This window comes from Dermacentor variabilis, chromosome 11 (assembly GCF_050947875.1).
Source record: "Dermacentor variabilis isolate Ectoservices chromosome 11, ASM5094787v1, whole genome shotgun sequence".
Lineage (NCBI taxonomy): Eukaryota > Metazoa > Arthropoda > Arachnida > Ixodida > Ixodidae > Dermacentor > Dermacentor variabilis.
The window spans coordinates 13,910,551-13,927,444 of NC_134578.1; the positions used below are offsets into that span (position 1 = coordinate 13,910,551).

Here is a 16,894-nt window from a genome sequence, read left to right on the forward strand (position 1 = left end):
GAGCCGTTGAGTTTTAGCCCTTCACTGGAAGAAGGTTCTCTCGTGCCGAGATATGTGACGGGCGAGTAAGACTACGCTGTGCCTATCACGTATGCCGTCCGTCATCTCTTCCGTCGAATATCTCGGGAAAGTGGGTCACCCGTCTGGTGCTTGTCCAAATTCGGTTGTTTTCGCAGCGCACGTTTCGACAGCGACACAAGTTCGCCTCCACAGTCGTGGCGTCATCGTTATCGACTGCAACTCGTGGCGCCAGGCAGTCAGTGCTCACGCAATTTGACGAAGCACATAGCGCGAAATGGCGTGATGTAAAATATGCTGTGCTGTCGCTAATGGACAACCGCTCCATCTCGTTGTAGTGAGACTCGCTACTGCAATGTTTCTCAAGTACTAGTGACGCCGCCTGACATATGTGGCTCCATTACGCCTAGTTTGCCTAACCAAAGGTTCTGTTTGAAAAGCTTATCAATATATTTAGCAATTTATTGAGTTCGAACACATTAAAAAAAATCTTATTGAATACACAGAGCTATTCGGCTTACCCAGACGTATTATCCGAAGAGGCGCACATCACGTGCACGACAGATTTATAAGCCCATGCTGCAGGGAGATCCACTAATTCAGATTTTTTATTATTCACGTTATAGCTCACGTCGCAATTTCGAAATTGAAGCTGGGCAGTAAAGTAAAATCATGCCTGCTTAACACAACAGGGATAGCACCACTTTCGATATATTCGTCCCCGAAATATGCACCAATAAAATGCATTGGCGTGCCAAATAAAGCGTTCCCGAACTTCTAAAGGAAACTTTTGGGAAACTGTTAACTGGAATAACGATGCATTTTGTAGCGCATATTAAGGCCTGATATCTTGAAAGCTGCATTTGCTCTTAAGACTTCAACTGAGCAGACATGACTTCTTTTCCGTGCGGCTTTAAGATTTCGCGTTGCCATATATGTACCCTCATTTTAATATGGTGAAAAGGTAATTACTGAATGTTTTTGATTAGCTGCTTGGACATTGCGACGTCTCACGCACGCAATTTTCGCGTCTTCAAGAAGTCTACCTGAACCTGTCATGAGCACCATGTAAAGAAATTTATAAATGTGTAATAGGTAAAGAATGTCGTTTCGGCCTTCTTAGAATTGCTCCCTTGCGCTGCCCCCCATCACAAATAAGAAAGAACGGTCACAAACGTGTCACCCAGCCGTCACCAACTTTGCTTGGGTGTGAAGTGTCTGTCAAATTTGGATTGAAGGCACGCACGTGTTTAGGTTGTACTAGTCAATTAGCTACTTAACCTGGAATCGTCATTGCGCTGTCTGACTGTTCTCTGCTGTTCATGGGAACGAAGATATTGCTGTCCGCTTTCAGAGCGCCGCTCTATGGCGCCCGTTCCTGCGTTTCGCGTCGCCGTTGAGCCTCGCCGTCGGCCTCGCCGTCGGCCTCGCCGTAACCAAGATCATCCTCCGCGTGCTGCTCTAGCTGCGCGCGCTCCTGCTGCCATCTCTCGCGCTCGGCGCGAGTCTTGCTCTCCCCTTGTCCTCCAAAGCCGGATCGCGTGCTCTCGCCTATCCTCTCGCCCCCTTCCTCCGCGCAGCGCCGTTGCGGCGACTCTCGCCGCTACCGCCCACTCTGCCCTAGCCGTCCCTTCTCCCACCGTCGCGATACTGCCGCGGTGCCGGAGGCGGGCCCTCCTTGCCGCCTCGCGGTGATCCACGGCTCTCCGCTCCTCCGTCTCCGCGTCGCGTGGCTGTACGGCTCTCAGTAGTGTCTCTCGCTTCCCCGTTTGTGGGGCACGTTCCTCAGTGACATTTGTCGCCTATGGTAGTGCTTGCACCTGGCTGTCCTTCTCTCGCCTCCACTCTAGCCCTATACCTCCCCTTACCTGGCGCAGTGCCATTGCGCTGACTTGAAAGACAGTTATCGCGTTTCGTCCCCTTACTTCTATTTCCCATTCCAACTTTGTGCGGCCACATTGAGGCCCTGTCTGTGAGTGAATGAGCGTGCGACCTCTACTGAATACCCCTGTCTCCACCCGTTTCCTCATACCACCTCAGAAGAAACATTAAATAATAATTGCTAATCTCCCCCTCTCCGCGGCGGTGACCCACTATAAGAAGGCGCGTCGCCAGAGCGCCGGCTCGATAACGGCGGATCGCGGTGGGTGCTGCCCAATCCGAAACGCAGAACCGCCTCCGTTCGGGACTGCGTGTTCTGTATGCAGCTGCCTGTTGCTGAAATAAGGCAGCAGCTGCGCTCAAAGATCGCATTACCAAGAAGCGTAATCGTCGGCCAATCTTTTTATTATTATTGCCGTGCCACTTTTTTATTCTTTGTTTGAATGGAACAATAAGGAATTCATCGGAGTTCAATGTGTGGTGTGCGAACCATACGCCGCGGCAGCTATAAGAACGAGGTGGCTAACGTCGACAAACCACGCGTGTCCAAACGCTCCTGCCCGGATACCTGCAAATCTGGCTTCTCCTACGCAAGGGTTGTAGCGTGAGGAAGCCCGCTTCTATAGTTCTCCAATTACCCAATTTAGCTTTTACTAGCACAGCCATTTACTATTCTACAACTGTCTTCGATTTTGTTTGTTCGTTTTCATTGCTTATTTTTCACACGCGACAGTTGGAATATTGCAGCCTATGCAACTGCTCACATTCAACTGTTCCCGATTTGTCGCGTCACCGAAAGCAAGCTTCTCCGAAGGTAACTCATTGTGGATAAGCCAGAGTTACGGGCGTCTGCGACATTTGGACAGAAGCGTTCGATCCAAACCCCGACCTCTAACTCGAACCCAGGTCCACCGCGTAGGCGACGAACATTGTACCACAAAGCTTATCCCGCACATTGTAAAGGCTTTAGAAACTGCGGCAAATCAAGATTGGATTCAAGTTTGCGTCCGCGACTTAAGCGGAAAACAAGACGGCGAGGCCCCTGGTGTGAGACACAAACTCCTTGGTTGCTCCCGCGGTGAAAGAATAGACGTGCGTGGGAACAGCGCCGTCTGGCTACACAGAAGACACGGCAAATATAAAGAGGAGATGGGAGAAATTGGAAATGTTGCGTTGCCATGCCACCAAGAGGCAAGCTTCACTGCCAATGTGAAGCACAGTGCTAAAGCCACTGTGCTTTAGCACGGGAATTTAAAGTGCAGTGGGTACTTCCCCTGTATAACTACCATGCGGCTAAGTTATAAGTTAAAGTCCCAATGAAAAAAAAAAACTTTTATTGCAACTTCGTGCTTTTAAAACTGTCGCAGTTGGCTGTATCATATGTGAAGAAAAAAAAACAATGGCCGAACAGAGCCAGCACAAAAAATGACAAATGACGCAATTTCAATAACATCGCACTTTTATTCCCATCCCCAAAACACACATACAAAGTGTATATATGGTTTGTTCGTTCATTCGAGTAAGCTGCATGTGCAGGCGAATCACAAAATATGTGAGCTGCAACAAAAAAGTTGTGCACTTGTTTTGGGAATTTAGCTCTCAACCAGACTTCGTAAAATATAGGAGCCTGCACACACCTGCCAGTTTAAATTGTACATTAAAGGACTGACAAGCACATATCACGGTGAAGCACTCAAATAACTTCCACGGCCCAAGACAACATCTCCCACAGTCCCTGCTACATAAGATGTGCCCTGAAAGTTTCCAACAGCATCGAAAAAGCACTCATGAAACGAAAGTTCAGAAACATCCTATGCCAACGCTTTCTTCCACAACATGATATCCCCATGTCTTGAAGCACTTTTGTTTCAAGCCATTTCCTCGTGCAACTCACGCTCTCCTCAACATTATCCTCATGAGAGATGGCCTAAGGCTACAACAGATTTTTAATGGGACCCTTAACAGAACAATAGTTTCAGATGTATTGGTAAATTACCTTTCAACAATACACCCCCCCTCAAACACACACATGCACACACACAAAACCACTCTTAACATGACAAGAGGACTTGTAAGCCAAAAAAGATGCAAAAACAAAAATGAATGGCAATGCCTGGTTGAAGTTTGTGCACCAGCTTGCTTAATGCGATTTTTGATGGTGTCTGCTCAGATCTAGTTAATCGTTCATCAGTAGAAACGTACGACATTGCATTCTAAACAACCCAGATGCAGAACTTACTAACTTTCAAGAGCTGTCACTGAGCCATAATCACCTAAATATAAAGAAAACATATAGTGTGAAACCCATGACAACACACTGACACACTGGCACTACGGTTTCAGCACAAGATTTAAAAGATGTAAGTTTGAGCCTCATTTTCTCATTTAATAACCAACCTATCAAAGCAAAATTAACGAAAACAGAGCTCTTAAGAAACATGTTATCAGTATAAGCTGATAGTGTTTCTTTTCAGACTCCCTTTAAAATCATTCTTAACATTTACCCAACCATGAAAACTTGCGTATGGTCAAGGAACCATGAAGACAAGGCTGGAAAAAAGGCTACAAAATATATTTCTACAAGATGTGTGTGCGCGAACTGTGTGTGTGAACACATTTGAGTGTTGTCAGCCTCAAGCAGATTTCAGGGCACAAAAAGGTGGGGTAATGTGAGTGACACCAACATGAGAGGTGCCCTTTTAAGTCAAATTTGAGCACAGCAGAAGCTAGCCAACGCACTGCTTCAACTGAAACGTTCATTAAGGATGTTTTCAATAAGCAGCTGCTAGCGAGGAATGTTATAAATTCAGACTTACATAGGTTTACATCAATAAAACACCATTACGGAAGTAAACAAAGCAACATTTCAAAATATGGGCCCCACTGAAGAAAGTCATAAGGTACTTGTAACAAAAGTATACGTACCTGCAAAAAGTAAACATCACAAAAAGCACAGTTTAACCTTAATCGAAGAATGCAGGTTGGAATGCCTCACTTATCACATTTAAATACTGTATCCACTCAAGTGAGGGCCACACATGCAAAAAAGCCACACGCCCAACTTAGAAGACCAAACTTTGAAATAAAAAAAGAAAGCTTGTTTTCCCTTTTTTTCTAAGCGCAATACGCCTTTGGTAGTTATGAAAAGCTTTAAAGTGAAGGCATCTGTAATGCCGTAGGTGGCATGGAGGGCATTGGTATCGATGAGTACGCCGCCGAACAGAGCCTGAGCAGCAGCAACACCAACAGTGTTGAGGAGTACACAGGCGCCAGGTGTTAGGCTTGTGCGCGTGAACAAATAAATGCGTTATGAAAACAACAGTGTCCACTCGTTTAGTACAAAGAGATCGTGGGGATTATGAGAGCCCAGAAAAATTGGACCAAAACTGCCCTCTCTAATGTAATGGTCGTACCTTATTAAGATTGTGAAAAAAAAAAAAGAAAATGGCTTTTAAGGGAGTGCATACGGTATGACACAAGTTCAGCACTCGTAGTTAAAAATAAATGTCTGCATATATGGCGCACTAAAACGGCGGCCCTGCCATGAAAGAACTGCGGTTATGGAAAAAAAAGTCACAATAAAAAGAAAGCTCACAATAAGTACTAAAAGTAAAGTGTGCCTTCCAGAAACAAAATGGAAAGCAAGCCTTCTTCAAAGTTGAGATCAGCACAAGAGGATGCTTAGCTCACAGTCATAACGGAAGTGCAAAGATTTACTGTATAAAAAATCAGTATAAGAAATATTGAAAGGCCACACACACTGTGACTGCATTGGCCTACAATGAACACCTCAACTTTCCCATGTCACTGTCACAGGGAAAAACTTATCATTTGTAGGCAGTGGCATTTGATGCATCAAATTACATTTAAGTTATCGAGGTGGCACACACCAAAATTAACAATATTTGCATACGATTGCAATTACAATGTGCAAAAAAAATGGTCAAAATATATGTCACAGTATATGTGCAATGCATATTAAGTGAATTTTCATTAAAATTCATTTACATATTTGTGGTAATTAAGTGAAACTTTCAGATTATGTTTGTAGAATAAATCTACACCTATCCGTTACAAAGTCGTGACAGGAATTTGGCCAGACGCTAATCCAGTCAGATGTCAGTAAACAATATGGCCAACATGCTGGAGTTCTATGAGCACATTCAGATGTTGCTAATCACCGGTAAATAGCAGCTTTGTACCATAAGAAAAATATACATACGTCAGAATATTTAACTTCATTCACATACTTTAAAGAAATGCTTTCAGAAACCTGGAAACTTCCTAATTTCTCAAGTTCCAAAAGCTCATAAATACCCACACATTAACAAAAAAAATGCAACTCCAAGTTTACACATCATCACAGAACAACGCATGATTTCTTTGACTCAGATCCAAAATATACATGAGCAGTTAGTCACTTCCTTAACAACCTATCACATCAAACGCTTGTGCCAAAGAATACCAAATATCCTTCAAAGTCAGCAAGGATCCATAATTAGCAACACTGTAACACAGACGATGAGAAAGTGCGAGTGATAGACAAAACAAGCAGTCCATTGCGTAAACCTCTGTCTGCATGATGCCGCACATTATGAACCTCTACAGAGACTCACACGCGAAGAAATTAGGTGACAATTTCAAGAGCGGAAGGATCTTTTTGCCTGAACCTTGACATCAGAACCGCTGGAGCTGCAATGGTGACTGTAACCAAAAAGCAAATTACAACTTATTAAATGTCCAATGGAGCTTAACATGTCTCAAAGCGTACTACATGCAAGCATCAACAGAAGCAGTAGCAAATTTTTATTTAATTTATTTGTTTCATAGTGTGGACTTTGAGCCCAAGCAGGATGGGCAATACAAAGAAAATTAATTAAACTGCCAAAAGCACAGAGGCGAAAATCATACTTTACTGAGTAAATTTGTGCCCAAAAAGACAAGCAACACTAAAATCACAACAATAGCATTGAGCAGAGTCATCAATCATCGAATATAATCTCACGGGCCAACTTTTCTGCTATTTGTTTGTGTCTCGCCATATATTCTAGGTTAACTGCTGGTGCTCATTCAAGAGTGTGACACATGCACAATATGATCAGTCATGCTTCCTTTGCTATAGAACCAGCAACAATGTTAAAAAAGTTTCAGATATTGTAGGCGTGTCTTGTGCCTATTCATTGATAACTTGATAGCCTCAATAAGCCTGCAAAAGAGAAAGCCGGCAGAAGGCAAAACAGTAACTTGGGTGACTGCAATATAAAAAAGAAATTATCTATTTATTTACTTTTTATAGTTGCTTTGTTTTCTTTTTTTTCGGAGGAGTTCTCCATCTTGCTAACTGGTTTAGTTTGTCATAACGCCTACAACTGTGAACCACACTGCGACTTCCCAGCTATGCTTGTGCGGGCTGGAACATTTCATTATGCAAAAAACAGGTGAGGCGTGCAGACAGGACACAAGAGTAGAGAAGTGGACAACACGAATGCCGATTATCAACTGAAGGGAACCCTGAGGCGAAAAAAGAAAGAAGACACAAAACTCATCTGTGAAAGCTCAGGAATGGTATCACCACGTGTCCGTCGGTTACATGCGCTGGTCTACCTTATGTAAAGTAATCGGAGGCTGACTCACACACGCACTTCCACCATTATAGATATGCCATGCCTCTACCATAAGACGCGTATCTTCATTTTTATGCCTGTACAATATCGCGCATTCATCTAACTCTGGCGTGCAGTTACAATCTTGGCAATGTAGGGAAAGATGAGAAGGCGATCCACCGGTTAACGACCTTTTATGTTCCATTAGCCTCTGATTGATACACCATCTCGTTTGCCCTATGTAAAATTGGCCAGAGCTAAGGGAAATTTTATAAACCACACCCACATGACAGTCAGTAAAACTGTTGTTCTTATTGTGCTTCACAGGACAAATATCTGTTCTTTTTTTGCCTTTTACCTGCTCCTTTTTCCTCTGTACAGCAGCGCATATCTTACCTAGCTTATTGGGAGCAGTGAAAGCAAGATTAACATCATATCTACTTGCAACTTTTTTAAGCCTGTGCGACACTGAATGAATGTACGGAATAGCCACTACACTTTTTTTTTTGCTATTAATGCTTTCTGTAATCACATCCGTCCCCCTCGAAACCGACTTCTTTAGGCACTCAGCCACAGTGGCCACTGCTACACTAGGATAACCTGCTTCTAATAGGCGCCGGACCTGCGCATTAAAACTGGCGCTCATTTTGTGCATGCAGGATCTGGTGAGAGAAGACTTAAGGCACGACATGGCAATGCCAACTTTCAATTATAAGTTCCTGAAATTCAGAATTCCAAGACTGCAGGTCAGTTGGGCAAATCAGCAGGAAAAAAACAAAAAAATAAATCCCTCTTCTGGTCTGTATGGACACAACGGTGACAACACATATTTTTAGATGTGATACACTGTCACTGTGATTAATATACTTCAAGCACACTTACGGCAGTGATGGGTATGAAATGGATTGTGTTTTCGAATCAACTTCACCAAGGCACAGGGACCGGATTGCTTGCAGTATCCAGTGAAACTTACTCTGTAACAGTTAATAGTGTCACAATGTACCATCCATTAGAAGATTCTTGGAAAGTGAATGACCTATGACAACTCATGCAAACAAAGTTCACAGCAGCTGTTCTTCGATCTTCGAAGCTTTGACAAAACATTTTCAAGGAACATTATGTCTGTCAGCTTGCAAAAAAATACTTCTTCAACAGAGGGGAAAAAAAACATTTTCGCCACACTAACCCCCAAAAAAATATTTCGCAAGAAAAAAACAAGCCTCAAGCCAACCAACACAACAACCACCTTCAGAATGTTCTCGTAGGTCTGGTTTGCTTGCCGTCAAACTTGGATGAGGTGTCTAAATGAGATCCACTATGCTTAGCCAACAAACAAAATTTAAATGTTTTTAAGCGCATTACCAAATTTAGAGGCTTTCAAGGTCTCTTTGAAATGATATTTTAATATTTAAAGGTCTCTATGACTGCTACACAAACCTTGACAAAGTTAGAAAGCAACCGTGCCATCTACATTTTCAATGGCTCAAAGTGCTCAATAAGAAACTGAAGACCTATCTCCTAGAAAAATGTGGCTTGTCAAGCTTTCTAGAGTTCACTGCCAGAACAAAAAGTTTCGATAGTCTTAGATTCAAAGTGAGTGTTCCTGTTCACACTGATTCCATGTGTACATTTAGCAGCATTTCGTTCAACCAAAGCAATCTTCAGGAAACATGGTTAACACATGTTGTTTCGAATGTGAATATGCTGGAAAGAACACCTCCAGCATAATGATTGCTGACTGCTTGGCAATGTAGCAAGTACTCATTAAACAGATGCAAATTGTATACACATTTAAAATTTGTTTCTTAGGCCTTCTTGAAAGAGTTCAACATCAAAAGTCCATTAGTTTCCATGTATCGGCATGCATGCCAGTACACGGAAAGCACCAAAAATGTCTCACCTTAATTTCTGCCACTTGGAAACTCAGTGGCCGCTTCCCAATGAGCTCAGATGCAAACAAAGCCTGAAAGATGAAGTGATTGAGCATTGTTCATCAAATCTTTCTTATTTCCATATTTGTGAAAGCCGCACAGTGCTTAGAGAATCAAATAGGAATGCAGCAAAAGAGGACTAAAACGTTTTTTTTTACTGAAGACTGTAATAATAAGGCTCTAGGAGCAGTGCATAAACTAATGACTCACCTGAAAGGTATCTGCAGAACGTATAGAGAGCAATCCAACAAGGAAGTCCAACTTTTCCCCAACATACTTCACAAAATCCTGAAAAAAACAATAGGCGATAAAAAACAAGCTTTTGAGCCAGACAGACTTTCCAAGAGATAAGATCTAGGGAAAAAAAATTCAGCTAGATCACAAGAATGCTACTTAAAGCAGCTCTGGAACACCTTTTTCTTTTTAAACCTTAGTAACAAGCTGGAATGACAGCAATATCCTTCATGGAATATATCCATGAATACTTCTATTTAAAAGATCTAATGTGAATGGAGATATGAGGAGTGCAATGTTTACTGTTCTCATTGCTGCACAACTTATCAATTCCTCTTGGCTGATGCTGCACCAATAAGCAGTTTCCTGCTCATCACTTATTTCTTTTTCTTCGTTCCCTTCCAAGACTGGCGTCTGACAAAGGTGCCAATGGCTCACACAATGGCTTACACATGTATGAGCTATCACACCTTCCTAACGTCATTGCTGATGTTGCATAGTACAGGAAAAATAAAACTGAGCTATCAAAAGCCACATAAAACAGCAAGCAATCTATTATACAAGGTGGTAGGTTTGAATGCTGGACGTAACTGAATAATATTTGGTTTGCACTTTAACGGAACCGTTGTCTACAGGTCAGAAATGTTTTCTTATTAAGTCCAAAAAGTGTTTCAGTGCCCCCCTTAATTATATAACATGAAGTGCACAGCAAGTCAAAAAGAGAAACTGATCAAAGTCACAAACGACCAAATGTCAGCAAGCTTTCTCGAACACCAATCAAATTACTAATACGTGCGAGGTTTCATTGAAGGCAAAACCACATCTCGTGCTCCAAATGTATTGCATGCATGCTGATATGTGCCGTAAAGTTCCAAACAAGCACCCCCACCCATGCAAGGGGCCCCCCTCCCTAACTTGACTGTCAATTTCATATTGCTGTGCCGTTCCGGGAAAGCACCCCCTCCCCCCGCCTGGGCCCTTATCACATGCCGCGCCTGAGCAACACTGGTCTGCCCCATCAAGTCCAAGAAGCTAATCCAATCCAATCCTTCCTTTCAAGCCATTCGCATGCTTGTTCGCACACGCCTTTTGTCATCTTGTTTTGGCGTTGCGAAGTTCGCGATGCCGATGCATTCGTACACAGTGGCGAAGAAAGTTGGGGTCGTACAATGGCATCGAGAAAACGGAAGAAACGTGCACCAAACGTTTCGAGCTTGACCACAAACGGATATGGGAATGGGACAGTAATTTCGAGAAATTGCTTCAGCAAAACTATGGGAGAGCAAAACTTCGAAGAAAGCTGAGTAACGGTGCCCCAGTTGTCAGTGAATGCATGGACGATGCGCTCTTCGAGTTCGAGTGGGAAAGAACGGCAGGACATGGGCTGTTAGTAACCGGCTTCTCTCTGAAGAGGCTGTCAGAAATAGCCAACAACATGCAGTTGGGAAATTTCGTAGCTTCCAGCCATTACATAAGTAGATGGAAGCAGTGGTTCGGCGTGTCAATGCGCCGTTCTATGAACAAGAGCCAGAAGATGCCCGAAGAGTTTTCAGAGGCAGCAAGTGCCTTTCGATCTGCCGCAAACTCCCTGCGACGGCGCAACGACTACACGTTGTACAACATCGCCAATATGGACCAGACGATGGTCCGAATAGACAACCCAGCCAACAGGACAAACAACGTGGTCAGCGAAAGCACCATACAGATCACAAACACCGGATGTGCCCGACGAGGCTTCACGGTTTGTCTAGCCACATGTGCCACCGGCCACAAGCTCCCGGAATTTGTTACTTTCAAGGAACAAATCGGGAAAATTCCAACCAGGGTCTTCGCGAGCCTTCGCATACCAGGTGAGAATGTTTTTTTTTATCAATGGGGTGAGGAATCACATGATGTAACTAAGTTCGTTCTATCAAAATGCTGACTTTTTTTCTTTTTCACTCGTAGCTAATGTTCGTCTCACCGTCACATAAAATGGCTGGATGACATCGGAAAAGATGCAGGAGTGGCTGTCAAGAATCTGGGGCCCAAACGTCAATGACGTGCGGCGTTTACTGGTACTGGGCCAGGCGCCCATTCATAAAACGCAAGCTGCCAAGAATGCTTTCGAGGAGCGCGACACCGCCGTGCCCTGATGTGCTTGCAGGTGCACAAGCATCTTGCAGCCGGCTGACATCTACTGGAACAAGCGTTTCAAGTCCAGCCTACGGTGTTTGTGGGAAGAATATATGTGCAAAGAAGAGAGGACGGCCAAAGGAAACCTGAAGAAGCCGTCGCGCCAGCATGCTCTCCATTTTGTTGCTGAGGTGTGGGCTGCTGCACCCGAGGAGACTGTGGCACGCTCCATCAAGGGATGCGGCATTACTAGCGCACTTGACGGCTAGGAGTATGGTGACCTGCATGGCGGACTGGCAGATGTTAGAGCCGTGGTGCCAGATGACTGGGGTGGGCTTCAAGCGGAATGCGGTGAACTTTTTTTTGCGACTGACTCGGACGAGTCTCTCGATGGTTTAGGAAGTGATTGACATAGCAATCGTGCATCTTTCGCTCAATAAAGTTCATGTTCCTAGAAGTAAACAAAATTTTAAATCTACGTGCACTGCGCTTTTCTTTTCTTGTGGGAAAATGTCGCCGCCATCTTGAATTTCGGCACCGTTCCGGGATATCGCCCCCCCCCCCTACTTTGCCAGTGATTTCGACTTGCTGGAGGGGGGGGGGGCACTTGCTCGGAATTTTAAGGTATTGCACAGCCATGCATTTTTGCAGTGTTCCTTAAGTTCAGTGCAGTGGCTGCGTTTTATTATCGGCCAACAGTAAACCAGGGTGGGTGACTTCAACTCTCAACCTCCTTGCGAACCTCTGTCTACAGCAAGGAACACAGATGACATGTCATGGCTTACTGACGCTGCTTGCTCCTTGCAAACCCATCTCTCCTGTAGTCGTCTGCTTTTAACAAAAATACCACACTCAACCTGTGCTAGAACAGTTGAGCCCTGTGAAGACAAACTCGAAAGCACCAAGAAAACCCGTTGCTGTTATCAAAACTTCACCTTGAAAGAAATCATTGAAGAAAAAAAATCCACAATACTAAGTTCACCCAGCCACACGTAAAAAAAGAACAAGGTACATTTACTTCACTTTCATAATTCAAAGCACTGGTTTATGTACTTTTATTTTGACCACTCAACAATTTTCACTTGCTGCCACTTTGTGAATTTGTGTGACATCTTGAAGTTGTCATTCCACCTAACCTTCTCAGAAATATTTCCGAACAAGCATTTTAAAATTTGTTTGAAAACGTCTTCTTTAACAGATACTTCTGCTCTGGACTACTGGAGCAATGTGCCAAAGTATTCAGAACATTAATCAGCTCTATCACATGTGAGCAACACTTGCTGTGGTTCCTCAGCTGTGACCTGTGGAGGTCGATAACGGTTATCGACCTCCAAAGGCTCAATTAATGTTACCATGGTGGTAGTCCTGGATGTTTTCTCATCATCGACACTGGCACAGTTCATGTCCAAATATTTACTTTTGTCAAAGCAAGAAGCTTCATTGTGCTTCAGTCAAAGTAAGAGGCCACTTCAGGTCTCACACTGAACTGAGTAGCAAGCATTGCTGATGGATGCAGAAGTTTGGCTGAACCAAATGAACAATTTGTGCTAAGCAATGTCTTTCTTCTGCACAAAGTCTATGGTAGGAAATCAACCAAGCATTTGTACATTGCCTGACATAACTGAAGATTTCACTTAAACCTTCTACACTGCTTGATATAATTAAAGATTTGGCTTAACAAGGTTCGTCTTATTGGGGGTCTACTGTAGTTCATACATATGCGTCACAATGAATGTTAAGTTAAATAAAGCTGTGCACATTCAGCGCATCAAACAGCAAAAATTCGCAGTTAGTGAAGGTGTATAGCAAGCTGTAATTATATACACCAAAGTTCAAGATAACTGGATTTAGCTCAAGAAAAAGCCGGTTAGCCAAACATCAGTCAAGGTCGCTTGCTCTAACCCTTCATGAATATGAACGAAAGTATGTGGAAAATAAAGAGAAAAAAATCTCACTCAAGTTTTTGTCAATGAATCGAAGGTTTTTCTCATGAGCTGCCAATAACTCAATGCGTTGTGAGCAGCATGTGATTCTTCAGAACTGTTAATTGACAATTATAATGATCTGAAGTATGGCCACAGATTATTTGAAGACCATTCTTGTGCCACCAAAACCGGGTTATATGCATTAGGAAGCAGGCTTTAAAAAAGAGCGCAAAGGCCTGACCTCAAGGTAACGTGAAGACGCACGGACATTTGTGAAATTTCATGGAGAGCTGCATTTACCAGTGGCAGAAAGTAGACAAATTATGAAATCAGCATTGCTGACAGTCACATTTCTCCAAATAGAATTTTTGGTTAATTTTTCTCAATCTTGCTATATTTACAGATTCTCATGGGACAAGGAAGGAGTTAAGAGGCATGCTACTTGATCACAGGTACCGAGCACGAAGTGGCCCTTTCTGTGCTACCAACCCATTCCCTGATGGCTCATTTTCCAAACGAATGCAAAGTGTGCCTACCTGGTAGCTCTTCTGCTTTTCGAATTTCACTCGAGTCAGTTCTTCAACTTTTGCCTCGGACTCCTTCAGCCTGAGAACACAAAGAGATCGAAAGAAAAAGGAATTACGACAAATCCAACACACTTGTTGGAATCCACGTTGTGTAAAGCTTTTGTGAACTGGTTCAACTGAATGCTACTTTAAGAAACATACAATGCATGCAACTTTACCTTATTTCTAACTTGCAGAATTGTTCGCACCTTCTCCTTAAATGCAAACACATGATCACATGGCCTCACAGTATGCAATGTACAAGCAGTAATAAGTTTAACTTTATTAACGATTACCTTATAGAACCCCTCTAGAGGGTATTGCAGGCTGTAGGGCTAGCTCCGGCTGATGTCGCATGTCTTGTGAGTAGTGAAAGAAGCACTGTAAGCAGAACTGTATGTACAGCGAAGCTTGCTTAAAGGCCCTTCACCAGGTCTGGCCACTTTGAGCTGACAAGTGCAGAGCATACAATGCGCACTAACGATCGTGTTTGCAAAGAACTACATCGCTACGCGCTGCATAAATGTCTGAAATTTCAATCCGAACGCCATCTTCTCTTTCCTTCGCGGCGACCATGCTTGAAACCGGACTGGGACGTCCTCCTGTCCCTGCACCTACGTGCTCATGTCCGCAGTGTGACGTCACTCGTAGTGACACTACTTCGATAATAATTCAACGCGATATCTATTATTTGTGTGATCTGTTGCTTGAATTGACAAATTCAGGCTTTGAGAAATAATGAAACACACAAACAGAATGTCTGCATGTTTTTTGTTTTTCTTTGCACCGAAGCAAGAGAGATCTACTTCCGCTTCGTCTGCTTGTTGCCACGGTCGTGAAGTCATGTGTGCAAGTACCGAAGCTATGCCATTTTCTACCGTGTTCCAGCACATGATCATGCTCTGCGATCCGCTTGTTCTGCCTCAGTATTCGCGTAGCACTGAATTATACGGCTAGTCATGTGTCCTTGTGCACAGCGTGCAAAATCGTGCACTGCATGAATGAAGCAACAGCTCACGCACAACGCCGCCGGCGGAAGTGCACAGCGCCAAAAAAAAAAAAAAAGTGAGGTTAAAAAAAGTGAAGGCGGGGTCTGTGACGTATGCGTCATGCGGTCCTCGGGGTCTGGTATGGAAGAACGCAGGGAAGGAATTTCACTTGCAGAGGCTAGACGGGGCGAGTGGAGAGAGCGTCTTGCTTGGCAGTGGAGCCCACCTGCTGAAATCATGGTTTCGGAGCACTGAAATATTTCTATTTCGGCTATTAATGAGTCAATGTGAAAATTTTGGGGGGTAGAACGCTCCCTAGAGGACATGTACCAATTTCCAGCATATAACCAAAATTGCTATAGGGCACGGTGAGGGGCCCTATAAGGGTTCTACACCTTTGAAAAGCATGTTACCAATCACCCCTACCTCCACAAAGATGACCCTCTAAGTCTACGCAGCAAAAAAAAAATAAGTAAATTCTGGAGTTTTACATGCCAGAACCCCAATTTGATAATGAGGCAGGCTGTAGTGTGGGATTAAGGAATGATTTTGACCACCTGGAGTACACCTAAATCTAAGTACCCCACGGGTATTTTTGCACTCCACCCCCATTGAAATGTGGTCACCACTGCTGGGATTGAACCAGTGACACTGACCTCAGCAGTGCAATGGTCTAGCCCAGAGAGTTTTGAAACTGTGGGTATTGAGCCCTTTTCTGGGGGTCATGGAAGTCACAACTGTATGTACACTCTCCTTGCCAGAACAGAGATGAATTTTCAGCCTCGGTGCCCATACTATTTCGAGCCCATTTTCTTTAATAATGTATATATATAATCATGACCATATAAAGCCAACAGATAATGAAGCGAAGGAAATCATAGCGGAGATCAGCTGTGGTTGGAATTTAAATGTAGAAAATAATGAGGAAAAGCAAAATTAATGCGGACAAAAACGTCAACTTGTTGCCGATGGGAGCCAAACACACAACCTATGCATTATGCGTGCACTGCACAATCAATTGTACTATGGTGATAGCCATCAATCCATCCATTAACTTGGGTAGTTATGTTTGACTAGACCTAGCCCTAGGGGTGTTAGCAAGCGCCCCTCAGAGGCATGGTGGGCAGAAGTGGTGCATCCTTTTTTGCCTGATGGCGTCACGTAGCGTGTGATCTTAAGAGAGCACACACATGGCTAAAAAACTCCCTCTGTCTCTCTCTCTTTATATATATATATATATATATATGTATATAAGATGACAAGCACAAACTTGCAATTATTTTTGCTTTATTTACCCACCAGTTTCAGTCGGCGGAGTGACCTTCTTCAAGGGAAGAAGGTCAGTCACTTGGGCCACAGAAAAATCCAGTTATACATAAATATCGCCTCTGAAGTTGTGTTAGTTACGAACAGTGTAATATTGGTTTTGGCAACAATAAGATGGACAGCAAAACTGTCACACAAATGGCAATCTAAACCTTTGGTCACCACAAAGAGAACTTCACCAAACATGGCTGACCATAACCAGTTTTGTCTCACCGAAAGTGTAAACTGTAGGGTTCAGCAGATGTAGTTGTATCAAGAAAGAAAATACGAACACCCTTCTAATTAAAATAAATAAATAAATAAAAT

At 43.4% G+C, this 16,894-nt stretch overlaps 1 protein-coding gene across 2 annotated transcripts in view; it reads right to left on the reverse strand.

Moving 5' to 3' along the window:
- Positions 1 to 3,300: 3,300 nt before the first annotated feature.
- LOC142564569 (uncharacterized) overlaps positions 3,301 to 16,894 on the reverse strand; it is a 32,129-nt gene continuing 18,535 nt past the window's right edge. The window contains exons 14-18 of one of the 2 annotated variants that reach the window (XM_075675620.1): positions 14,244 to 14,313; positions 9,644 to 9,721; positions 9,403 to 9,465; positions 8,385 to 8,476; positions 3,301 to 6,603 (exon numbers count right to left, since the gene is read on the reverse strand). In XM_075675620.1, coding sequence (XP_075531735.1) covers positions 6,540 to 6,603; positions 8,385 to 8,476; positions 9,403 to 9,465; positions 9,644 to 9,721; positions 14,244 to 14,313 — 367 coding nt within the window. In that variant the 3' untranslated portion in view covers positions 3,301 to 6,539. The remainder of the gene's footprint in view (positions 6,604 to 8,384; positions 8,477 to 9,402; positions 9,466 to 9,643; positions 9,722 to 14,243; positions 14,314 to 16,894) is intronic. The other variant, XM_075675621.1, reaches the window with a different exon arrangement.